At 49.5% G+C, this 27,500-nt stretch overlaps 1 protein-coding gene across 2 annotated transcripts in view; it reads right to left on the reverse strand.

Annotated features, from left to right (window-relative positions):
- LOC106595996 (vacuolar protein sorting-associated protein 13B) overlaps nt 1-27,500 on the reverse strand; it is a 206,153-nt gene that overhangs the window by 113,160 nt on the left and 65,493 nt on the right. For both annotated transcript variants that reach the window (XM_045712949.1, XM_045712950.1), the window contains 2 exons: nt 14,732-14,899; nt 7,141-7,322 (listed from right to left, as the gene is read on the reverse strand). In XM_045712949.1, the coding sequence (XP_045568905.1) occupies nt 7,141-7,322; nt 14,732-14,899 (350 nt within the window). The remainder of the gene's footprint in view (nt 1-7,140; nt 7,323-14,731; nt 14,900-27,500) is intronic.

The raw sequence follows: 27,500 nt of genomic DNA on the forward strand, positions 1-27,500 counted from the left end.
ATACCACAACTCACTGTGTTATAACCCAGTCTCTATAACTGGTCCTAACATACCACAACTCACTGTGTTATAACCCAGTCTCTATAACTGGTCCTAACATGCCACAACTCACTGTGTTATAACCCAGTCTCTATAACTAACTGGTCCTAACATACCACAACTCACTGTGTTATAACCCAGTCTCTATAACTAACTGGTCCTAACATACCACAACTCACTGTGTTATAACCCAGTCTCTATAACTGGTCCTAACATACCACAACTCACTGTGTTATAACCCAGTCTCTATAACTGGTCCTAACATACCACAACTCACTGTGTTATAACCCAGTCTCTATAACTAACTGGTCCTAACATACCACAACTCACTGTGTTATAACCCAGTCTCTATAACTGGTCCTAACATACCACAACTCACTGTGTTATAACCCAGTCTCTATAACTGGTCCTAACATACCACAACTCACTGTGTTATAACCCAGTCTCTATAACTGGTCCTAACATACCACAACTCACTGTGTTATAACCCAGTCTCTATAACTGGTCCTAACATACCACAACTCACTGTGTTATAACCCAGTCTCTATAACTGGTCCTAACATACCACAACTCACTGTGTTATAACCCAGTCTCTATAACTGGTCCTAACATACCACGACTCACTGTGTTATAACCCAGTCTCTATAACTGGTCCTAACATACCACGACTCACTGTGTTATAACCCAGTCTCTATAACTGGTCCTAACATACCACGACTCACTGTGTTATAACCCAGTCTCTATAACTGGTCCTAACATACCACGACTCACTGTGTTATAACCCAGTCTCTATAACTGGTCCTAACATACCACGACTCACTGTGTTATAACCCAGTCTCTATAACTGGTCCTAACATACCACGTCAGTCTCATTACTGGTCCTAACTACCACGACTCACTGTGTTATAACCCAGTCTCTATAACTGGTCCTAACGTACCACAACTCACTGTGTTATAACCCAGTCTCTATAACTGGTCCTAACATACCACAACTCACTGTGTTATAACCCAGTCTCTATAACTGGTCCTAACATACCACAACTCACTGTGTTATAACCCAGTCTCTATAACTGGTCCTAACATACCACAACTCACTGTGTTATAACCCAGTCTCTATAACTGGTCCTAACATACCACAACTCACTGTGTTATAACCCAGTCTCTATAACTGGTCCTAACATACCACAACTCACTGTGTTATAACCCAGTCTCTAAACTAACTGGTCCTAACATACCACAACTCACTGTGTTATAACCCAGTCTCTATAACTGGTCCTAACATACCACAACTCACTGTGTTATAACCCAGTCTCTATAACTGGTCCTAACATACCACAACTCACTGTGTTATAACCCAGTCTCTATAACTGGTCCTAACATACCACAACTCACTGTGTTATAACCCAGTCTCTATAACTGGTCCTAACATACCACAACTCACTGTGTTATAACCCAGTCTCTATAACTGGTCCTAACATACCACAACTCACTGTGTTATAACCCAGTCTCTATAACTGGTCCTAACATACCACGACTCACTGTGTTATAACCCAGTCTCTATAACTGGTCCTAACATACCACGACTCACTGTGTTATAACCCAGTCTCTATAACTGGTCCTAACGTACCACGACTCACTGTGTTATAACCCAGTCTCTATAACTGGTCCTAACATACCACAACTCACTGTGTTATAACCCAGTCTCTATAACTGGTCCTAACGTACCACAACTCACTGTGTTATAACCCAGTCTCTATAACTGGTCCTAACATACCACAACTCACTGTGTTATAACCCAGTCTCTATAACTGGTCCTAACATACCACAACTCACTGTGTTATAACCCAGTCTCTATAACTGGTCCTAACATACCACAACTCACTGTGTTATAACCCAGTCTCTATAACTGGTCCTAACATACCACAACTCACTGTGTTATAACCCAGTCTCTATAACTGGTCCTAACATACCACAACTCACTGTGTTATAACCCAGTCTCTATAACTGGTCCTAACATACCACAACTCACTGTGTTATAACCCAGTCTCTATAACTGGTCCTAACATACCACAACTCACTGTGTTATAACCCAGTCTCTATAACTGGTCCTAACATACCACAACTCACTGTGTTATAACCCAGTCTCTATAACTGGTCCTAACATACCACAACTCACTGTGTTATAACCCAGTCTCTATAACTGGTCCTAACATACCACAACTCACTGTGTTATAACCCAGTCTCTATAACTGGTCCTAACATACCACAACTCACTGTGTTATAACCCAGTCTCTATAACTGGTCCTAACATACCACGACTCACTGTGTTATAACCCAGTCTCTATAACTGGTCCTAACATACCACGACTCACTGTGTTATAACCCAGTCTCTATAACTGGTCCTAACATACCACAACTCACTGTGTTATAACCCAGTCTCTATAATAACTGGTCCTAACATACCACAACTCACTGTGTTATAACCCAGTCTCTATAACTGGTCCTAACATACCACAACTCACTGTGTTATAACCCAGTCTCTATAACTAACTGGTCCTAACATACCACAACTCACTGTGTTATAACCCAGTCTCTATAACTGGTCCTAACATAACACAACTCACTGTGTTATAACCCAGTCTCTATAACTAACTGGTCCTAACATACCACAACTCACTGTGTTATAACCCAGTCTCTATTAACTGGTCCTAACATAACACAACTCACTGTGTTATAACCCAGTCTCTATAACTAACTGGTCCTAACATACCACAACTCACTGTGTTATAACCCAGTCTCTAATAACTGGTCCTAACATACCACAACTCACTGTGTTATAACCCAGTCTCTATAACTGGTCCTAACATACCACAACTCACTGTGTTATAACCCAGTCTCTATAACTGGTCCTAACATACCACAACTCACTGTGTTATAACCCAGTCTCTATAACTGGTCCTAACATACCACAACTCACTGTGTTATAACCCAGTCTCTATAACTGGTCCTAACATACCACAACTCACTGTGTTATAACCCAGTCTCTATAACTGGTCCTAACATACCACAACTCACTGTGTTATAACCCAGTCTCTATAACTGGTCCTAACATACCACAACTCACTGTGTTATAACCCAGTCTCTATAACTGGTCCTAACATACCACAACTCACTGTGTTATAACCCAGTCTCTATAACTGGTCCTAACGTACCACAACTCACTGTGTTATAACCCAGTCTCTATAACTGGTCCTAACATACCACAACTCACTGTGTTATAACCCAGTCTCTATAACTGGTCCTAACATACCACAACTCACTGTGTTATAACCCAGTCTCTATAACTGGTCCTAACATACCACAACTCACTGTGTTATAACCCAGTCTCTATAACTGGTCCTAACATACCACAACTCACTGTGTTATAACCCAGTCTCTATAACTGGTCCTAACATACCACGACTCACTGTGTTATAACCCAGTCTCTATAACTGGTCCTAACATACCACGACTCACTGTGTTATAACCCAGTCTCTATAACTGGTCCTAACATACCACGACTCACTGTGTTATAACCCAGTCTCTATAACTGGTCCTAACATACCACAACTCACTGTGTTATAACCCAGTCTCTATAACTGGTCCTAACATACCACGACTCACTGTGTTATAACCCAGTCTCTATAACTGGTCCTAACGTACCACAACTCACTGTGTTATAACCCAGTCTCTATAACTGGTCCTAACGTACCACAACTCACTGTGTTATAACCCAGTCTCTATAACTGGTCCTAACATACCACAACTCACTGTGTTATAACCCAGTCTCTATAACTGGTCCTAACATACCACAACTCACTGTGTTATAACCCAGTCTCTATAACTGGTCCTAACATACCACAACTCACTGTGTTATAACCCAGTCTCTATAACTGGTCCTAACATACCACAACTCACTGTGTTATAACCCAGTCTCTATAATAACTGGTCCTAACATACCACAACTCACTGTGTTATAACCCAGTCTCTATAACTGGTCCTAACATACCACAACTCACTGTGTTATAACCCAGTCTCTATAACTGGTCCTAACATACCACAACTCACTGTGTTATAACCCAGTCTCTATAACTGGTCCTAACATACCACAACTCACTGTGTTATAACCCAGTCTCTATAACTGGTCCTAACATACCACAACTCACTGTGTTATAACCCAGTCTCTATAACTGGTCCTAACATACCACAACTCACTGTGTTATAACCCAGTCTCTATAACTGGTCCTAACGTACCACAACTCACTGTGTTATAACCCAGTCTCTATAACTGGTCCTAACATACCACGACTCACTGTGTTATAACCCAGTCTCTATAACTGGTCCTAACGTACCACAACTCACTGTGTTATAACCCAGTCTCTATAACTGGTCCTAACATACCACAACTCACTGTGTTATAACCCAGTCTCTATAACTGGTCCTAACATACCACAACTCACTGTGTTATAACCCAGTCTCTATAACTGGTCCTAACATACCACAACTCACTGTGTTATAACCCAGTCTCTATAACTGGTCCTAACATACCACAACTCACTGTGTTATAACCCAGTCTCTATAACTGGTCCTAACATACCACAACTCACTGTGTTATAACCCAGTCTCTATAACTAACTGGTCCTAACATACCACAACTCACTGTGTTATAACCCAGTCTCTATAACTGGTCCTAACATACCACAACTCACTGTGTTATAACCCAGTCTCTATAACTGGTCCTAACATACCACAACTCACTGTGTTATAACCCAGTCTCTATAACTGGTCCTAACATACCACAACTCACTGTGTTATAACCCAGTCTCTATAACTGGTCCTAACATACCACAACTCACTGTGTTATAACCCAGTCTCTATAACTGGTCCTAACATACCACAACTCACTGTGTTATAACCCAGTCTCTATAACTGGTCCTAACATACCACAACTCACTGTGTTATAACCCAGTCTCTATAACTGGTCCTAACATACCACAACTCACTGTGTTATAACCCAGTCTCTATAACTAACTGGTCCTAACATACCACAACTCACTGTGTTATAACCCAGTCTCTATAACTGGTCCTAACATACCACAACTCACTGTGTTATAACCCAGTCTCTATAACTAACTGGTCCTAACATACCACAACTCACTGTGTTATAACCCAGTCTCTATAATTGGTCCTAACATACCACAACTCACTGTGTTAGGACCAGTTATAGAGACTGGGTTATAACATACCACAACTCACTGTGTTATAACCCAGTCTCTATAACTGGTCCTAACATACCACAACTCACTGTGTTATAACCCAGTCTCTATAACTGGTCCTAACGTACCACAACTCACTGTGTTATAACCCAGTCTCTATAACTGGTCCTAACATACCACAACTCACTGTGTTATAACCCAGTCTCTATAACTGGTCCTAACATACCACGACTCACTGTGTTATAACCCAGTCTCTATAACTGGTCCGAACATACCACAACTCACTGTGTTATAACCCAGTCTCTATAACTGGTCCGAACATACCACAACTCACTGTGTTATAACCCAGTCTCTATAACTGGTCCTAACATACCACAACTTACTGTGTTATAACCCAGTCTCTATAACTGGTCCTAACATACCACAACTCACTGTGTTATAACCCAGTCTCTATAACTAACTGGTCCTAACATACCACAACTCACTGTGTTATAACCCAGTCTCTATAACTGGTCCTAACATACCACAACTCACTGTGTTATAACCCAGTCTCTATAACTGGTCCTAACATACCACAACTCACTGTGTTATAACCCAGTCTCTATAACTAACTGGTCCTAACATACCACAACTCACTGTGTTATAACCCAGTCTCTATAACTGGTCCTAACATAACACAACTCACTGTGTTATAACCCAGTCTCTATAACTGGTCCTAACATACCACAACTCACTGTGTTATAACCCAGTCTCTATAACTAACTGGTCCTAACATACCACAACTCACTGTGTTATAACCCAGTCTCTATAACTGGTCCTAACATAGCACAACTCACTGTGTTATAACTGGTCCTAACACACCACAACTCTGTGTTATAACCCAGTCTCTATAACTGGTCCTAACATACCACGACTCACTGTGTTATAACCCAGTGTCTATAACTGGTCCTAACATACCACGACTCACTGTGTTATAACCCAGTCTCTATAACTGGTCCTAACATACCTCAACTCACTGTGTTATAACCCAGTCTCTATAACTGGTCCTAACATACCACAACTCACTGTGTTATAACCCAGCCTCTGTAACTGGTCCTAACACACCACAACTCACTGTGTTATAACCCAGTCTCTATAACTGGTCCTAACATACCACGACTCACTGTGTTATAACCCAGTCTCTATAACTGGTCCTAACATACCACGACTCACTGTGTTATAACCCAGTCTCTATAACTGGTCCTAACATACCACGACTCACTGTGTTATAACCCAGTCTCTATAACTGGTCCTAACATACCACAACTCACTGTGTTATAACTGGTCCTAACATACCACAACTCACTGTGTTATAACCCAGCCTCTATAACTGGTCCTAACATACCACAACTCACTGTGTTATAACCCAGTCTCTATAACTGGTCCTAACATACCACAACTCACTGTGTTATAACCCAGTCTCTATAACTGGTCCTAACATACCACAACTCACTGTGTTATAACCCAGTCTCTATAACTAACTGGGACAGACAGACAGACAGACAGACAGACAGACAGACAGACAGACAGAGACAGACAGACAGGACAGACAGACAGGACAGACAGGACAGACAGACAGGACAGACAGACAGAGACAGACAGGACAGACAGACAGGACAGACAGACAGAGACAGACAGAGACAGACAGGACAGACAGGACAGACAGACAGGACAGACAGACAGACAGGACAGAGACAGACAGGACAGACAGGACAGACAGGACAGACAGGACAGACAGAGACAGAGAGAGGATGTCAGCTAGCAGCAGGCCTGTGGCTAGAGTGGGCTGTAGGTCTGTGCCTCTCACCTTGATAACAGCAGGGATCTTAGAGTTGATGTTCTGGTAGGTGAAGTGTAGTCGCGTCCTGAAGGAACACTTGTAAAGGAGAGGATCCTGGTAAAACTGGATCTTTCCACTGCCGTTCCTCTTATCCAGACACACCGTACAGTCGCTGAAGTTGATCACTTTACGCAGCACCAGATCAGGAGCTGGGGAGGGGACGGGAGGAGGGGAGGGGAGGGGACGGGGGGACGGGAGGACGGGAGGGGACGGGACGAGACGGGACGGGACGGGGGGACGGGAGGGGACGGGGGACGGGACGGGAGGGGACGGGAGGGGACGGGACGGGAGGGGACGGGAGGGGACGGGAGGGGACGGGACGGGAGGGGACGGGGGACGGGAGGGGACGGGGGACGGGACGGGAGGGGACGGAGGGGACGGGAGGGGACGGGACGGGAGGGGACGGGAGGGGACGGGAGGGGACGGGACGGGAGGGGACGGGGGGACGGGAGGGGACGGGGGGACGGGACGGGAGGGGACGGGACGGGAGGGGACGGGGGACGGGAGGGGACGGGGGACGGGACGGGAGGGGACGGGACGGGAGGGGACGGGGGGACGGGAGGACGGGAGGGGACGGGACGGGAGGGGACGGGACGAGACGGGAGGACGGGAGGGGACGGGACGGGAGGGGACGGGACGAGACGGGGGGACGGGAGGGGACGGGACGAGACGGGGGGACGGGACGAGAGGGGACGGGACGAGACGGGGGGACGGGACAAGACGGGGGACAGGACATAGGACGGGAAGACATTTAGTCAAAATATAAATCACTTTTATTTAACCAGGCAAGTCAGTTAAGAACAAATTCTTATTTATAATGACGGCCGACTCCAGGAAAACCCGGACGACGCTGGGCCACCCGGTGGGACTCCCAATCACGGCCGGGTTGTGATACAGACTGGATTCGAACCAGGGTGTCTGTAGTGACGCCTCTAGCACTGAGATGCAGTGCCTTAGAACCGCTGCGCCACTCTGGAGACCAATACACATGTTTATCAGATGTTATTGAGGGTGTAGAGAAGTGCTTGTGTTCCCAGCTTCAACAGTGCAGTAATATCTAACAATACACAGCAATACACACACATCTAAAAGTAAAATAGTGGAATTAAAAAAAAGCTGAAATATTAGGACGAGCAATGTTGAAGTCCGGAGTGAAAATATACTGCACACACACACACAGAGACAGAGACAGAGAGACAGAGACACACACACAGAGACAGAGAGACAGAGAGACGAGAGAGAGAGAGAGAGACAGAGACACAGAGACACAGAGACACACACACAGAGACAGAGAGACAGAGAGACAGAGAGACAGAGAGAGAGACAGAGAGAGAGAGAGAGAGAGAGAGAGAGAGAGAGAGAGACAGAGAGACAGAGAGACAGAGAGAGAGAGAGAGAGAGAGAGAGAGAGAGAGAGAGAGAGAGACAGAGAGACAGAGAGACAGAGAGACAGAGAGGGAGAGAGAGAGGGAGAGAGAGAGACAGAAAGGGAGAGACAGAGGGAGAGGGCGAGATGTCCAGGCCCTGGCAGTAAATTGCCATTATCTCTGAGCCCACTTCAAACAGCCAGAGAGAGAGAGAGAGAAGACATTCAGCAGAGACACTTGTCTCTTCAGTACCAGGGCATTTAGAAGTGGACTAAGTGTTCTCACTAAAGGAGGGGGGGGGTGTTAATGGCTTAATGGACAACGATGTTTCTTTAATTACAGTTAACAGGCCACTTAGTCTGGCTGAGAAAACCACTTCAAATACCAAAAGGCCCAGAACCACCTGCTTCTCTGCCACCACCCAACGGCGGGTCCCGACTCAGACGTTTAGGACAACACCGGTTTAGGTACCCACAGTTCACCTCACAACGAGGGTTTCCTGTCCACTACTACAGCCCTGGTTAAAAGATCTGTCCCCTACATAGTCCACTACTACAGCCCTGCTTAAAAGATCTGTCCCCTACATAGTCCACTACTACAGCCCTGGTTAAAAGATCTGTCCCCTACATAGTCCACTACTACAGTCCAGGTTAACAGGTGTCCCCCCCCACTACCAGTCCAGGTTAACAGGTGTCCCCCCCCACTACCAGTCCAGGTTAACAGGTGTCCCCCCCCACTACCAGTCCAGGTTAACAGGTGTGTCCCCCCCCACTACCAGTCCAGGTTAACAGGTGTGTCTCCCCCCACTACCAGTCCAGGTTAACAGGTGTGTCTCCCCCACTACCAGTCCAGGTTAACAGGTGTGTCTCCCCCACTACCAGTCCAGGTTAACAGGTGTGTCTCCCCCCACTACCAGTCCAGGTTAACAGGTGTGTCTCCCCCACTACCAGTCCAGGTTAACAGGTGTGTCTCCCCCACTACCAGTCCAGGTTAACAGGTGTGTCTCCCCCCACTACCAGTCCAGGTTAACAGGTGTGTCTCCCCCACTACCAGTCCAGGTTAACAGGTGTGTCTCCCCCACTACCAGTCCAGGTTAACAGGTGTGTCTCCCCCACTACCAGTCCAGGTTAACAGGTGTGTCTCCCCCACTACCAGTCCAGGTTAACAGGTGTGTCTCCCCCACTACCAGTCCAGGTTAACAGGTGTGTCTCCCCCACTACCAGTCCAGGTTAACAGGTGTGTCTCCCCCACTACCAGTCCAGGTTAACAGGTGTGTCTCCCCCACTACCAGTCCAGGTTAACAGGTGTGTCTCCCCCACTACCAGTCCAGGTTAACAGGTGTGTCTCCCCCACTACCAGTCCAGGTTAACAGGTGTGTCTCCCCCACTACCAGTCCAGGTTAACAGGTGTGTCTCCCCCACTACCAGTCCAGGTTAACAGGTGTGTCTCCCCCACTACCAGTCCAGGTTAACAGGTGTGTCTCCCCCACTACCAGTCCAGGTTAACAGGTGTGTCTCCCCCACTACCAGTCCAGGTTAACAGGTGTGTCTCCCCCACTACCAGTCCAGGTTAACAGGTGTGTCTCCCCCACTACCAGTCCAGGTTAACAGGTGTGTCTCCCCCACTACCAGTCCAGGTTAACAGGTGTGTCTCCCCCACTACCAGTCCAGGTTAACAGGTGTGTCTCCCCCACTACCAGTCCAGGTTAACAGGTGTGTCTCCCCCACTACCAGTCCAGGTTAACAGGTGTGTCTCCCCCACTACCAGTCCAGGTTAACAGGTGTGTCTCCCCCACTACCAGTCCAGGTTAACAGGTGTGTCTCCCCCACTACCAGTCCAGGTTAACAGGTGTGTCTCCCCCACTACCAGTCCAGGTTAACAGGTGTGTCTCCCCCACTACCAGTCCAGGTTAACAGGTGTGTCTCCCCCACTACCAGTCCAGGTTAACAGGTGTGTCTCCCCCCACTACCAGTCCAGGTTAACAGGTGTGTCCCCCACTACCAGTCCAGGTTAACAGGTGTGTCTCCCCCCACTACCAGTCCAGGTTAACAGGTGTGTCCCCCCACTACCAGTCCAGGTTAACAGGTGTGTCCCCACACTACCAGTCCAGGTTAACAGGTGTGTCCCCCACTACCAGTCCAGGTTAACAGGTGTGTCCCACACTACCAGTCCAGGTTAACAGGTGTGTCCCCACACTACCAGTCCAGGTTAACAGGTGTGTCCCCACACTACCAGTCCAGGTTAACAGGTGTGTCCCCACACTACCAGTCCAGGTTAACAGGTGTGTCCCCACACTACCAGTCCAGGTTAACAGGTGTGTCCCCACACTACCAGTCCAGGTTAACAGGTGTGTCCCCACACTACCAGTCCAGGTTAACAGGTGTGTCCCCACACTACCAGTCCAGGTTAACAGGTGTGTCCCCACACTACCAGTCCAGGTTAACAGGTGTGTCCCCACACTACCAGTCCAGGTTAACAGGTGTGTCCCCACACTACCAGTCCAGGTTAACAGGTGTGTCCCCACACTACCAGTCCAGGTTAACAGGTGTGTCCCCACACTACCAGTCCAGGTTAACAGGTGTGTCCCCACACTACCAGTCCAGGTTAACAGGTGTGTCCCCACACTACCAGTCCAGGTTAACAGGTGTGTCTCCCCCCACTACCAGTCCAGGTTAACAGGTGTGTCTCCCCCCACTACCAGTCCAGGTTAACAGGTGTGTCCCGACACTACCAGTCCAGGTTAACAGGTGTGTCCCCACACTACCAGTCCAGGTTAACAGGTGTGTCTCCCCCACTACCAGTCCAGGTTAACAGGTGTGTCTCCCCCACTACCAGTCCAGGTTAACAGGTGTGTCTCCCCACTACCAGTCCAGGTTAACAGGTGTGTCTCCCCCACTACCAGTCCAGGTTAACAGGTGTGTCTCCCCCACTACCAGTCCAGGTTAACAGGTGTGTCCCGACACTACCAGTCCAGGTTAACAGGTGTGTCCCCACACTACCAGTCCAGGTTAACAGGTGTGTCTCCCCCCACTACCAGTCCAGGTTAACAGGTGTGTCTCCCCCCACTACCAGTCCAGGTTAACAGGTGTGTCTCCCCCACTACCAGTCCAGGTTAACAGGTGTGTCTCCCCCACTACCAGTCCAGGTTAACAGGTGTGTCTCCCCCACTACCAGTCCAGGTTAACAGGTGTGTCTCCCCCACTACCAGTCCAGGTTAACAGGTGTGTCTCCCCCACTACCAGTCCAGGTTAACAGGTGTGTCTCCCCCACTACCAGTCCAGGTTAACAGGTGTGTCTCCCCCACTACCAGTCCAGGTTAACAGGTGTGTCTCCCCCACTACCAGTCCAGGTTAACAGGTGTGTCTCCCCCACTACCAGTCCAGGTTAACAGGTGTGTCTCCCCCACTACCAGTCCAGGTTAACAGGTGTGTCTCCCCCACTACCAGTCCAGGTTAACAGGTGTGTCTCCCCCACTACCAGTCCAGGTTAACAGGTGTGTCTCCCCCACTACCAGTCCAGGTTAACAGGTGTGTCTCCCCCACTACCAGTCCAGGTTAACAGGTGTGTCTCCCCCACTACCAGTCCAGGTTAACAGGTGTGTCTCCCCCACTACCAGTCCAGGTTAACAGGTGTGTCTCCCCCCACTACCAGTCCAGGTTAACAGGTGTGTCTCCCCCACTACCAGTCCAGGTTAACAGGTGTGTCTCCCCCCACTACCAGTCCAGGTTAACAGGTGTGTCTCCCCCACTACCAGTCCAGGTTAACAGGTGTGTCTCCCCCACTACCAGTCCAGGTTAACAGGTGTGTCTCCCCCACTACCAGTCCAGGTTAACAGGTGTGTCTCCCCCACTACCAGTCCAGGTTAACAGGTGTGTCTCCCCCACTACCAGTCCAGGTTAACAGGTGTGTCTCCCCCCACTACCAGTCCAGGTTAACAGGTGTGTCTCCCCCACTACCAGTCCAGGTTAACAGGTGTGTCTCCCCCACTACCAGTCCAGGTTAACAGGTGTGTCTCCCCCACTACCAGTCCAGGTTAACAGGTGTGTCTCCCCCACTACCAGTCCAGGTTAACAGGTGTGTCTCCCCCACTACCAGTCCAGGTTAACAGGTGTGTCTCCCCCACTACCAGTCCAGGTTAACAGGTGTGTCTCCCCCACTACCAGTCCAGGTTAACAGGTGTGTCTCCCCCACTACCAGTCCAGGTTAACAGGTGTGTCTCCCCCACTACCAGTCCAGGTTAACAGGTGTGTCTCCCCCACTACCAGTCCAGGTTAACAGGTGTGTCTCCCCCACTACCAGTCCAGGTTAACAGGTGTGTCTCCCCCACTACCAGTCCAGGTTAACAGGTGTGTCTCCCCACTACCAGTCCAGGTTAACAGGTGTGTCCCCCCACTACCAGTCCAGGTTAACAGGTGTGTCCCCACACTACCAGTCCAGGTTAACAGGTGTGTCCCCACACTACCAGTCCAGGTTAACAGGTGTGTCCCCACACTACCAGTCCAGGTTAACAGGTGCCCCCCCACTACCAGTCCAGGTTAACAGGTGCCCCCCCACTACCAGTCCAGGTTAACAGGTGTGTCCCCACACTACCAGTCCAGGTTAACAGGTGTGTCCCCACACTACCAGTCCAGGTTAACAGGTGTGTCCCCACACTACCAGTCCAGGTTAACAGGTGTGTCCCCACACTACCAGTCCAGGTTAACAGGTGTGTCCCCACACTACCAGTCCAGGTTAACAGGTGTGTCCCCACACTACCAGTCCAGGTTAACAGGTGTGTCCCCACACTACCAGTCCAGGTTAACAGGTGTGTCCCCACACTACCAGTCCAGGTTAACAGGTGTGTCCCCACACTACCAGTCCAGGTTAACAGGTGTGTCCCCACACTACCAGTCCAGGTTAACAGGTGTGTCCCCACACTACCAGTCCAGGTTAACAGGTGTGTGTCCAGGTTAACAGGTGTGTGTCCAGGTTAACAGGTGTGTGTCCAGGTTAACAGGTGTGTGTCCAGATTAACAGGTGTGTGTCCAGATTAACAGGTAACAGGTGTGTGTCCAGGTTAACAGGTGTGTGTCCAGGTTAACAGGTGTGTGTCCAGGTTAACAGGTGTGCGTCCAGGTTAACATGTGTGTGTCCAGGTTAACAGGTGTGTGTCTACTACCAGTCCAGGTTAACAGGTGTGCGCCCAGGTTAACAGGTGTGCGTCCAGGTTAACAGGTGTGCGTCCAGGTTAACAGGTGTGCGTCCAGGTTAACAGGTGTGTGTGTCCAGGTTAACAGGTGTGTGTGTCCAGGTTAACAGGTGTGTGTGTCCAGGTTAACAGGTGTGTGTCCAGGTTAACAGGTGTGTGTCCAGGTTAACAGGTGTGTGTCCAGGTTAACAGGTGTGTGTGCAGATTAACAGGTAACAGGTGTGTGTCCAGGTTAACAGGTGTGTGTCCAGGTTAACAGGTGTGTGTGCAGATTAACAGGTAACAGGTGTGTGTCCAGGTTAACAGGTGTGTGTCCAGGTTAACAGGTGTGCGTCCAGGTTAACAGGTGTGCGGCCAGGTTAACAGGTGTGTGTCCAGGTTAACAGGTGTGCGTCCAGGTTAACAGGTGTGCGTCCAGGTTAACACGTGTGTGTCCAGGTTAACAGGTGTGTGTCCAGGTTAACAGGTGTGCGTCCAGGTTAACAGGTGTGTGTGCAGATTAACAGGTAACAGGTGTGTGTCCAGGTTAACAGGTGTGTGTCCAGGTTAACAGGTGTGTGTCCAGGTTAACAGGTGTGTGTCCAGGTTAACAGGTGTGCGTCCAGGTTAACAGGTGTGTGTGTCCAGGTTAACAGGTGTGTGTGTCCAGGTTAACAGGTGTGTGCGTCCAGGTTAACAGGTGTGTGCGTCCAGGTTAACAGGTGTGCGTCCAGGTTAACAGGTGTGTGTGTCCAGGTTAACAGGTGTGTGTGTCCAGGTTAACAGGTGTGCGTCCAGGTTAACAGGTGTGTGTGTCCAGGTTAACAGGTGTGTGTCCAGGTTAACAGGTGTGCGTCCAGGTTAACAGGTGTGTGTGTCCAGGTTAACAGGTGTGTGTCCAGGTTAACAGGTGTGCGTCCAGGTTAACAGGTGTGTGTGTGGTGTGTGTGTCCAGGTTAACAGGTGTGCGTCCAGGTTAACAGGTGTGTGTCCAGGTTAACAGGTGTGTGTGCAGACAGCTGACCTGTGATGTCCATGAAGGCTCGGTCCCAGAACTCGTGGACGGTGTAACTCTCAGCACAGGTGATGTTGACAGACAGGACGATGTCATCCTCCACGTACTTCAGGATCAGGTTATTCACCACGATGTTGACGTTGTTGATCACCCGACGGATCAGACTCTGGACGTAGCCTGGAGGACGGACACACACACACACACACACACACACACACACACACACACATTAATTTAGTGTTAATACCCAGTGAAACAGAGACAAGTAATTCAGAGCTTCCTTAAAGTGGCTGAGAGCCCCTCTCCTCCCCTCTCCTCTCTAACCCCTCTCCTCTCCTCTCCTCTCCTCTCCTCTCTAACCCCTCTCCTCTCCTCTCCTCTCTAACCCTCTCCTCTCCTCTCTAACCCTCTCCTCTCTAACCCTCTCCTCTCCTCTCTAACCCTCTCCTCTCCTCTCTAACCCTCTCCTCTCTAACCCTCTCCTCTCTAACCCTAACCCTCTCCTCTCCTCTCTAACCCCTCTCCTCTCTAACCCCTCTCCTCTCTAACCCCTCTCCTCTCTAACCCCTCTCCTCTCTAACCCCTCTCCTCTCCTCTCTAACCCCTCTCCTCTCCTCTCTAACCCTCTCCTCTCCTCTCTAACCCCTCTCCTCTCCTCTCTAACCCTCTCCTCTCCTCTCTAACCCTCTCCTCTCTAACCCTAACCCTCTCCTCTCTAACCCTCTCCTCTCCTCTCTAACCCTCTCCTCTCCTCTCTAACCCTCTCCTCTCTAACCCTAACCCTCTCCTCTCCTCTCTAACCCCTCTCCTCTCTAACCCCTCTCCTCTCCTCTCTAACCCCTCTCCTCTCTAACCCCTCTCCTCTCCTCTCTAACCCCTCTCCTCTCTAACCCTCTCCTCTCCTCTCTAACCCCTCTCCTCTCTAACCCCTCTCCTCTCCTCTCTAACCCCTCTCCTCTCCTCTCTAACCCTCTCCTCTCCTCTCTAACCCTCTCCTCTCTAACCCTCTCCTCCCTAACCCTAACCCTCTCCTCTCTAACCCTCTCCTCTCCTCTCTAACCCTCTCCACTCTAACCCTCTCCTCTCTAACCCTAACCCTCTCCTCTCCTCTCTAACCCCTCTCCTCCCTAACCCTCTCCTCCCTAACCCTAACCCTCTCCTCTCTAACCCTAACCCTCTCCTCTCTAACCCTCTCCTCTCTAACCCTAACCTCTCCTCTCCTCTCTAACCTAACCTCTCCTCTCTAACCCTAACCTCTCCAACCCTAACCCTCTCCTCTCTAACCATAACCCCTCTCCTCCCTAACCCTAACCCTCTCCTCTCCTCTCTAACCATCTCCTCTCTAACCCTCTCCTCTCTAACCCTAACCCCTCTCCTCCCAAACCCTAACCCCTCTCCTCTCTAACCCTCTCCTCTCTAACCCTCTCCTCTCTAACCCTAACCCCTCTCCTCCCTAACCCTAACCCCTCTCCTCTCCTCTCTAACCCTCTCCTCTCTAACCCTCTCCTCTCTAACCCTCTCCTCTCTAACCCTAACCCTCTCCTCTCTAACCCTCTCCTCTCCTCTCTAACCCTCTCCTCTCCTCTCTAACCCTAACCTCTCCTCTCTAACCCTCTCCTCTCTAACCCTCTCCTCTCTAACCCTCTCCTCTCTAACCCTCTCCTCTCTAACCCTCTCCTCTCCTCTCTAACCCTAACCTCTCCTCTCCTCTCTAACCTAACCTCTCCTCTCTAACCCTAACCTCTCCTCTCTAACCCTAACCTCTCCTCTGCTCTCTAACCCTAACCTCTCCTCTCTAACCCTCTCCTCTCTAACCCTAACCCTCTCCTCTCTAACCCTAACCCTCTCCTCTCTAACCCTAACCTCTCCTCTCTAACCCTAACCTCTCCTCTCTAACCCTAACCCTCTCCTCTCTAACCCTAACCCTCTCCTCTCTAACCCTAACCCTCTCCTCTCTAACCCTAACCCTCTCCTCTCTAACCCTCTCCTCTCTAACCCTAACCTCTCCTCTCTAACCCTAACCTCTCCTCTCCTCTCTAACCCTAACCTCTCCTCTCTAACCCTAACCCTCTCCACTCTAACCCTAACCCTCTCCTCTCTAACCCTAACCCTCTCCTCTCTAACCCTAACCCTCTCCTCTCTAACCCTAACCCTCTCCCCTCTAACCCTAACCCTCTCCTCTCTAACCCTAACCCTCTCCACTCTAACCCTAACCCTCTCCTCTCTAACCCTCTCCTCTAACCCTAACCCTCTCCTCTCTAACCCTTTCCTCTCTAACCCTCTCCTCCCTAACCCTAACCCTCTCCTCTCTAAACCTCTCCTCTCCTCTCTAACCCTCTCCTCTCTAAACCTCACCTCTCCTCTCTAAACCTCACCTCTCCTCTCTAAACCTCACCTCTCTTCTCCAACCCTAACCTCTCCTCTCCTCCCTAACCCTCTCCTCCCTAACCCTCTCCTCCCTAACCCTCTCCTCTCTAACCCTCTCCTCTCTAACCCTCTCCTCTCTAACCCTATCCTCTCTAACCCTCTCCTCTCTAACCCTAACCTCTCCTCTCTAACCCTAACCTCTCCTCTCTAACCTCTCCTCTCTAACCCTCTCCTCTCTAACCCTAACCTCTCCTCTCTAACCCTAACCTCTCCTCTCCTCTCTAACCCTAACCTCTCCTCTCTAACCCTAACCTCTCCTCTCTAACCCTCTCCTCCCTAACCCTAACCTCTCCTCTCTAACCCTAACCTCTCCTCTCTAACCATAACCTCTCCTCTCTAACCCTAACCTCTCCTCTCTAACCCTAACCTCTCCTCTCCTCTCTAACCCTAACCTCTCCTCTCCTCTCTAACCCTAACCTCTCCTCTCCTCTCTAACCCTAACCTCTCCTCTCCTCTCTAACCCTAACCTCTCCTCTCCTCTCTAACCCTAACCTCTCCTCTCCTCTCTAACCCTAACCTCTCCTCTCCTCTCTAACCCTAACCTCTCAGCTCAGAGGCTGACATGTTATTTATTGCCACAGCGAATCCCTAGGACATGAGCAGTTAAATTAGCTAAATATCCAGGAGAAAACATTGTTGCTCCAGTCGAGCTCCACAAATCAGAGACACACAGACACCAGGTCCACCTCCCCACCTCGTACATATTACCATGAGAGAGAGAGAGAGAGAGAGAGAGAGAGAGAGAGAGAGAGAGAGAGAGACACAGAGAGAGAGACACAGAGAGAGAGACACAGAGAGAGAGACACAGAGAGAGAGACACAGAGAGAGAGACAGAGACACAGAGAGAGAGACAGAGACACAGAGAGAGAGACAGAGACACAGAGAGAGAGACCGACACAGAGAGAGAGAGACCGACACAGAGAGAGAGAGACCGACACAGAGAGAGAGAGACCGACACAGAGAGAGAGAGAGAGACAGAGACACAGAGAGAGAGAGACAGAGACACAGAGAGAGAGAGACAGAGACACAGAGAGAGAGAGACAGAGACACAGAGAGAGAGAGACAGAGACACAGAGAGAGAGAGACAGAGACACAGAGAGAGAGAGACAGAGACACAGAGAGAGACAGAGAGAGAGAGAGAGAGAGAGAGACACAGAGAGAGAGACACAGAGAGAGAGACACAGAGAGAGAGACACAGAGAGAGAGACAGAGACACAGAGAGAGAGACAGAGACACAGAGAGAGAGACAGACACACAGAGAGAGAGACCGACACACAGAGAGAGAGACAGAGACACAGAGAGAGAGAGAGAGAGAGACAGAGACACAGAGAGAGAGAGACAGAGACACAGAGAGAGAGACACAGAGAGAGAGACAGAGACACAGAGAGAGAGACAGAGACACAGAGAGAGAGACACAGAGAGACCGACACACAGAGAGAGAGACAGAGACACAGAGAGAGAGAGACAGAGACACAGAGAGAGAGAGACAGAGACACAGAGAGAGAGAGACAGAGACACAGAGAGAGAGAGACAGAGACACAGAGAGAGACAGAGAGAGAGAGAGAGAGAGAGAGAGAGAGAGCAGTTCTCCATGTGAGGAGTGAGTGTATCTGGGGGAACCAGAGGTATCAGTACTGGACTAACATCTCACCATGTCAACAACAGGAGGAGCAACATGAATGGTGAGGTCATTACTCAACACAGTAACCAAGCAGGTCAAATACAACAGACATGGGAGATGACCAGAAAATATTACAAATATACAGTAATAAATACTCTGAACCACAGTCACTCTGAGTCCAACATATAAACCTTTAATGCTTATTCCTCATTGTCCAAGCTCAATGTTAGTCTTCCTGTTTCTACCATGTCTCTGTTAGGCTGATCCTGAACCAGGCTTTAATACTGGACTCCTTGGTTAACCATGTCTCTGTAAGGCTGATCCTGAACCAGGCTTTAATACTGGACTCCTTGGTTAACCATGTCTCTGTAAGGCTGATCCTGAACCAGGCTTTAATACTGGACTCCTTGGTTAACCATGTCTCTGTAAGGCTGATCCTGAACCAGGCTTTAATACTGGACTCCTTGGTTAACCATGTCTCTGTAAGGCTGATCCTGAACCAGGCTTTAATACTGGACTCCTTGGTTAACCATGTCTCTGTAAGGCTGATCCTGAACCAGGCTTTAATACTGGACTCCTTGGTTAACCATGTCTCTGTAAGGCTGATCCTGAACCAGGCTTTAATACTGGACTCCTTGGTTAACCATGTCTCTGTAAGGCTGATCCTGAACCAGGCTTTAATACTGGACTCCTTGGTTAACCATGTCTCTGTAAGGCTGATCCTGAACCAGGCTTTAATACTGGACTCCTTGGTTAACCATGTCTCTGTAAGGCTGATCCTGAACCAGGCTTTAATACTGGACTCCTTGGTTAACCATGTCTCTGTAAGGCTGATCCTGAACCAGGCTTTAATACTGGACTCCTTGGTTAACCATGTCTCTGTAAGGCTGATCCTGAACCAGGCTTTAATACTGGACTCCTTGGTTAACCATGTCTCTGTAAGGCTGATCCTGAACCAGGCTTTAATACTGGACTCCTTGGTTAACCATGTCTCTGTAAGGCTGATCCTGAACCAGGCTTTAATACTGGACTCCTTGGTTAACCATGTCTCTGTAAGGCTGATCCTGAACCAGGCTTTAATACTGGACTCCTTGGTTAACCATGTCTCTGTAAGGCTGATCCTGAACCAGGCTTTAATACTGGACTCCTTGGTTAACCATGTCTCTGTAAGGCTGATCCTGAACCAGGCTTTAATACTGGACTCCTTGGTTAACCATGTCTCTGTAAGGCTGATCCTGAACCAGGCTTTAATACTGGACTCCTTGGTTAACCATGTGTCTGTAAGGCTGATCCTGAACCAGGCTTTAATACTGGACTCCTTGGTTAACCATGTGTCTGTAAGGCTGATCCTGAACCAGGCTTTAATACTGGACTCCTTGGTTAACCATGTGTCTGTAAGGCTGATCCTGAACCAGGCTTTAATACTGGACTCCTTGGTTAACCATGTGTCTGTAAGGCTGATCCTGAACCAGGCTTTAATACTGGACTCCTTGGTTAACCATGTCTCTGTAAGGCTGATCCTGAACCAGGCTTTAATACTGGACTCCTTGGTTAACCATGTCTCTGTAAGGCTGATCCTGAACCAGGCTTTAATACTGGACTCCTTGGTTAACCATGTCTCTGTAAGGCTGATCCTGAACCAGGCTTTAATACTGGACTCCTTGGTTAACCATGTCTCTGTAAGGCTGATCCTGAACCAGGCTTTAATACTGGACTCCTTGGTTAACCATGTCTCTGTAAGGCTGATCCTGAACCAGGCTTTAATACTGGACTCCTTGGTTAACCATGTCTCTGTAAGGCTGATCCTGAACCAGGCTTTAATACTGGACTCCTTGGTTAACCATGTCTCTGTAAGGCTGATCCTGAACCAGGCTTTAATACTGGACTCCTTGGTTAACCATGTCTCTGTAAGGCTGATCCTGAACCAGGCTTTAATACTGGACTCCTTGGTTAACCATGTCTCTGTAAGGCTGATCCTGAACCAGGCTTTAATACTGGACTCCTTGGTTAACCATGTCTCTGTAAGGCTGATCCTGAACCAGGCTTTAATACTGGACTCCTTGGTTAACCATGTCTCTGTAAGGCTGATCCTGAACCAGGCTTTAATACTGGACTCCTTGGTTAACCATGTCTCTGTAAGGCTGATCCTGAACCAGGCTTTAATACTGGACTCCTTGGTTAACCATGTCTCTGTAAGGCTGATCCTGAACCAGGCTTTAATACTGGACTCCTTGGTTAACCATGTCTCTGTAAGGCTGATCCTGAACCAGGCTTTAATACTGGACTCCTTGGTTAACCATGTCTCTGTAACAACTGATCCTGAACCAGGCTTTAATACTGGACTCCTTGGTTAACCATGTCTCTGTAAGGCTGATCCTGAACCAGGCTTTAATACTGGACTCCTTGGTTAACCATGTCTCTGTAAGGCTGATCCTGAACCAGGCTTTAATACTGGACTCCTTGGTTAACCATGTCTCTGTAAGGCTGATCCTGAACCAGGCTTTAATACTGGACTCCTTGGTTAACCATGTCTCTGTAAGGCTGATCCTGAACCAGGCTTTAATACTGGACTCCTTGGTTAACCATGTCTCTGTAAGGCTGATCCTGAACCAGGCTTTAATACTGGACTCCTTGGTTAACCATGTCTCTGTAAGGCTGATCCTGAACCAGGCTTTAATACTGGACTCCTTGGTTAACCATGTCTCTGTAAGGCTGATCCTGAACCAGGCTTTAATACTGGACTCCTTGGTTAACCATGTCTCTGTAAGGCTGATCCTGAACCAGGCTTTAATACTGGACTCCTTGGTTAACCATGTCTCTGTAAGGCTGATCCTGAACCAGGCTTTAATACTGGACTCCTTGGTTAACCATGTCTCTGTAAGGCTGATCCTGAACCAGGCTTTAATACTGGACTCCTTGGTTAACCATGTCTCTGTAAGGCTGATCCTGAACCAGGCTTTAATACTGGACTCCTTGGTTAACCATGTCTCTGTAAGGCTGATCCTGAACCAGGCTTTAATACTGGAATCCTTGGTTAACCATGTCTCTGTAAGGCTGATCCTGAACCAGGCTTTAATACTGGACTCCTTGGTTAACCATGTCTCTGTAAGGCTGATCCTGAACCAGGCTTTAATACTGGACTCCTTGGTTAACCATGTCTCTGTAAGGCTGATCCTGAACCAGGCTTTAATACTGGACTCCTTGGTTAACCATGTCTCTGTAAGGCTGATCCTGAACCAGGCTTTAATACTGGACTCCTTGGTTAACCATGTCTCTGTAAGGCTGATCCTGAACCAGGCTTTAATACTGGACTCCTTGGTTAACCATGTCTCTGTAAGGCTGATCCTGAACCAGGCTTTAATACTGGACTCCTTGGTTAACCATGTCTCTGTAAGGCTGATCCTGAACCAGGCTTTAATACTGGACTCCTTGGTTAACCATGTCTCTGTAAGGCTGATCCTGAACCAGGCTTTAATACTGGACTCCTTGGTTAACCATGTCTCTGTAAGGCTGATCCTGAACCAGGCTTTAATACTGGACTCCTTGGTTAACCATGTCTCTGTAAGGCTGATCCTGAACCAGGCTTTAATACTGGACTCCTTGGTTAACCATGTCTCTGTAAGGCTGATCCTGAACCAGGCTTTAATACTGGACTCCTTGGTTAACCATGTCTCTGTAAGGCTGATCCTGAACCAGGCTTTAATACTGGACTCCTTGGTTAACCATGTCTCTGTAAGGCTGATCCTGAACCAGGCTTTAATACTGGACTCCTTGGTTAACCATGTCTCTGTAAGGCTGATCCTGAACCAGGCTTTAATACTGGACTCCTTGGTTAACCATGTCTCTGTAAGGCTGATCCTGAACCAGGCTTTAATACTGGACTCCTTGGTTAACCATGTCTCTGTAAGGCTGATCCTGAACCAGGCTTTAATACTGGACTCCTTGGTTAACCATGTCTCTGTAAGGCTGATCCTGAACCAGGCTTTAATACTGGACTCCTTGGTTAACCATGTCTCTGTAAGGCTGATCCTGAACCAGGCTTTAATACTGGACTCCTTGGTTAACCATGTCTCTGTAAGGCTGATCCTGAACCAGGCTTTAATACTGGACTCCTTGGTTAACCATGTCTCTGTAAGGCTGATCCTGAACCAGGCTTTAATACTGGACTCCTTGGTTAAAATAGTGTTCATGAATAGAAGGATTGTTCTGCTATTTTCACACTACCAAAATACACATGTACAAAGTTATGTGGTGTGTGTGTGTGTGTGGTGTGTGGTGTGTGGGGTGTGGTGTGTGGGTGTGTGTGTGGTGTGTGGTGTGTGTGTGGTGTGTGTGTGGTGTGTGGTGTGTGGTGTGTGGTGTGTGGGGTCAGAAGGTTCCTGTAACACCTGCAGGTGTAGGGCTCTGAGCTCTGAGGGGTGGAGGGATGGAGGGTGTAGGGCTCTGAGCTCTGAGGGGTGGAGGGATGGAGGGTGTAGGGCTCTGAGCTCTGAGGGGTGGAGGGATGGAGGGTGTAGGGCTCTGAGCTCTGAGGGGTGGAGGGATGGAGGGTGTAGGGCTCTGAGCTCTGAGGGGTGGAGGGATGGAGGGTGTAGGGCTCTGAGCTCTGAGGGGTGGAGGGATGGAGGGTGTAGGGCTCTGAGCTCTGAGGGGTGGAGGGATGGAGGGTGTAGGGCTCTGAGCTCTGAGGGGTGGAGGGATGGAGGGTGTAGGGCTCTGAGCTCTGAGGGGTGGAGGGATGGAGGGTGTAGGGCTCTGAGCTCTGAGGGGTGGAGGGATGGAGGGTGTAGGGCTCTGAGCTCTGAGGGGTGGAGGGATGGAGGGTGTAGGGCTCTGAGCTCTGAGGGGTGGAGGGATGGAGGGTGTAGGGCTCTGAGCTCTGAGGGGTGGAGGGATGGAGGGTGTAGGGCTCTGAGCTCTGAGGGGTGGAGGGATGGAGGGTGTAGGGCTCTGAGCTCTGAGGGGTGGAGGGATGGAGGGTGTAGGGCTCTGAGCTCTGAGGGGTGGAGGGATGGAGGGTGTAGGGCTCTGAGCTCTGAGGGGTGGAGGGATGGAGGGTGTAGGGCTCTGAGCTCTGAGGGGTGGAGGGATGGAGGGTGTAGGGCTCTGAGCTCTGAGGGGTGGAGGGATGGAGGGTGTAGGGCTCTGAGCTCTGAGGGGTGGAGGGATGGAGGGTGTAGGGCTCTGAGCTCTGAGGGGTGGAGGGATGGAGGGTGTAGGGCTCTGAGCTCTGAGGGGTGGAGGGATGGAGGGTGTAGGGCTCTGAGCTCTGAGGGGTGGAGGGATGGAGGGTGTAGGGCTCTGAGCTCTGAGGGGTGGAGGGATGGAGGGTGTAGGGCTCTGAGCTCTGAGGGGTGGAGGGATGGAGGGTGTAGGGCTCTGAGCTCTGAGGGGTGGAGGGATGGAGGGTGTAGGGCTCTGAGCTCTGAGGGGTGGAGGGATGGAGGGTGTAGGGCTCTGAGCTCTGAGGGGTGGAGGGATGGAGGGTGTAGGGCTCTGAGCTCTGAGGGGTGGAGGGATGGAGGCTGTAGGGCTCTGAGCTCTGAGCCTCCTGCTATTCCCCCTCTGGATCTAATTTACCTGTTTCACCGCCGACCGAGGCCCACTACCCACTACCCACTATCCCCTACCCACTACCCACTGCCCCCTACCCCCTGCCCACTATCCCCTACCCACTACCCACTGCCCCCTACCCACTATCCCCTACCCACTGCCCCCTACCCACTATCCCCTACCCACTATCCCCTACCCACTACCCACTATCCCCACCCACTGCCCCCTACCCACTGCCCCCTACCCACTATCCCCTACCCACTGCCCCCTACCCACTGCCCCCTACCCACTATCCCCTACCCACTACCCACTGCCCCCTACCCACTATCCCCTACCCACTACCCACTGCCCCCTACCCACTATCCCCTACCCACTACCCCCTACCCACTGCCCCCTACCCACTATCCCCTACCCACTACCCACTGCCCCCTACCCACTATCCCTACCCACTACCCACTGCCCCCTACCCACTATCCCCTACCCACTACCCACTGCCCCCCTACCCACTATCCACTGCCCCCTACCCCCTACCCCTACCCACTATCCCCTACCCACTATCCCCTACCCACTACCCACTGCCCCCTACCCCCTGCCCCCCTACCCACTATCCCCTACCCCCTACCCCCTGCCCCCTACCCACTATCCCCTACCCACTATCCCCTACCCACTACCCACTGCCCACTACCCCCTGCCCACTACCCCCTGCCCACTGCCCCCTGCCCACTGCCCACTACCCCCTGCCCACTGCCCACTACCCACTACCCCCTGCCCACTGCCCACTACCCACTACCCACTGCCAACTGCCCACTGCCCACTGCCAACTGCCCGGCCAGAGCCCTACACCCCTCCACCCCTCAGCACTCCACCCCTCCACCCCTCAGCACTCCACCCCTCCACCCCCCATCCCTCCGCCCCTCTACCCCTCCGCCCCTCCACCCCGCTCTGTGAGCCATCGTGCAGCTCAAAACTTCTGTAAACAATTGACACAGCCAGCACCTGTGCCTCAGCCCACAGGGAGGAAGCCCCAAACGACTGGGAAAACCAAACCTTTACAGCCCCGAGTCAAGTAGTCTCCTCCGTGGAATACAGGAAATACTACTTTATATGAGCTCAGCAACACAGCCCCAAGTCAAGTAGTCTCCTCCATGTAATACAGGAAATACTACTTTATATGAGCTCAGCAACACAGCCCCGAGTCAAGTAGTCTCCTCCGTGGAATACAGGAAATACTACTTTATATGTGCTCAGCAACACAGCCCCAAGTCAAGTAGTCTCCTCCATGTAATACAGGAAATACTACTTTATATGAGCTCAGCAACACAGCCCCGAGTCAAGTAGTCTCCTCCGTGGAATACAGGAAATACTATCACCATCTGAATGGTTATGGGTCTGAATGGTTATGGGTCTGAAAGTCACTGAGCTCTTCAGTAAGGCCCATTCTACTGCCGACGTTTGTCTATGGAGATTGCATGGCTGTGTGCTTGATTTTATACACCTGTCAGAAACGGGCAGTGGCTGAACTAGCCGAATCCACTCGTTTGAAGGGGTGTCCACATACTTTTGTATATATAGTGTATGTAGACCTTGTTAAAACAGAAAAGCATGGCTACTGTTGAACAGGTCCGGTCTAACACAACAACACACTGTATCCTATAAATCACACAATTATAAATCCCCATGTACATGTCCAACTGAGAGTGATGTATTGTCCTCCAGCTGCAGCAGTGGGTTGTGGTACAGCATGGAGGTTCTCCAGATGGGTTCCTCAACACTGTAAAAGCTGTAGTTTACAGCCTGGCTGGCCAACAGCTACACCGTTGATATAATCCTGAGATTTTTTTTTCTACAATTTAATTACAGATTAGAGGTTTACAACGACTCTCACTCTCCATTCCTCAGCTCCTAGCGACTCACAGCTCTACTGGACTGGGATACGTCCCAAAAGGCTCCCTATTACCTATATAGCGCACTATTTTGGACCAGAGCCTTATGAAGCCCAGATGTCATCAAAGTGTGCAACAGGACAGTGTACTGTCTTCACTCTTGTTGTTTTTATTAAATCGTTTTAATTAAATCGTTTAAAAGAAAATCATAGCTACAGTTTGTTTTGCTAGGGATTCCACGACGCGTTCAGCCTTCACGGCTCGGACCGCAAGTCTCCCAGATTCCTGTTAAGTTGCAGATAGTTGCTAGCCGTCATGAAAACGGATCAGGCTAACGCTAGCAGTGCGAGCCATCATGAAAACGGATCAGGCTAACGCTAGCAGTGCTAGCCATCATGAAAACGGATCAGGCTAATGCTAGCAATGCTAGCCATCATGAAAACGGATCAGGCTAATGCTAGCAATGCTAGCCGTCATGAAAACGGATCAGGCTAACGCTAGCAATGCTAGCCATCATGAAAACGGATCAGGCTAATGCTAGCAATGCTAGCCATCATGAAAACGGATCAGGCTAATGCTAGCAATGCTAGCCGTCATGAAAACGGATCAGGCTAACGCTAGCAGTGCTAGCCGTCATGAAAACGGATCAGGCTAACGCTAGCAGTGCTAGCCGTCATGAAAACGGATCAGGCTAACGCTAGCAGTGCTAGCCGTCATGAAAACGGATCAGGCTAACGCTAGCAGTGCTAGCCGTCATGAAAACGGATCAGGCTAATGCTAGCAATGCTAGCCCACCAGTGTTTTTATCCACAGATGGACACAAACGCGTCAGGTGTAACACAATCAATCACAAAATGAAGAGAACCATTTTAAATTCAGGCTGTAACAACATCTGAATGGAATCCATTTTAAATTCAGGCTGTAACACCAACATCTGAATGGAATCCATTTTAAATTCAGGCTGTAACACCAACATCTGAATGGAATCCATTTTAAATTCAGGCTGTAACAACAACATCTGAATGGAATCCATTTTAAATTCAGGCTGTAACACCAACATCTGAATGGAATCCATTTTAAATTCAGGCTGTAACAACATCTGAACGGAATCCATTTTAAATTCAGGCTGTAACAACAACATCTGAATGGAATCCATTTTAAATTCAGGCTGTAACAACAACATCTGAATGGAATCCATTTTAAATTCAGGCTGTAACAACAACATCTGAATGGAATCCATTTTAAATTCAGGCTGTAACAACAACATCTGAATGGAATCCATTTTAAATTCAGG

This window comes from Salmo salar, unplaced genomic scaffold, assembly GCF_905237065.1.
Source record: "Salmo salar unplaced genomic scaffold, Ssal_v3.1, whole genome shotgun sequence".
NCBI lineage: Eukaryota > Metazoa > Chordata > Actinopteri > Salmoniformes > Salmonidae > Salmo > Salmo salar.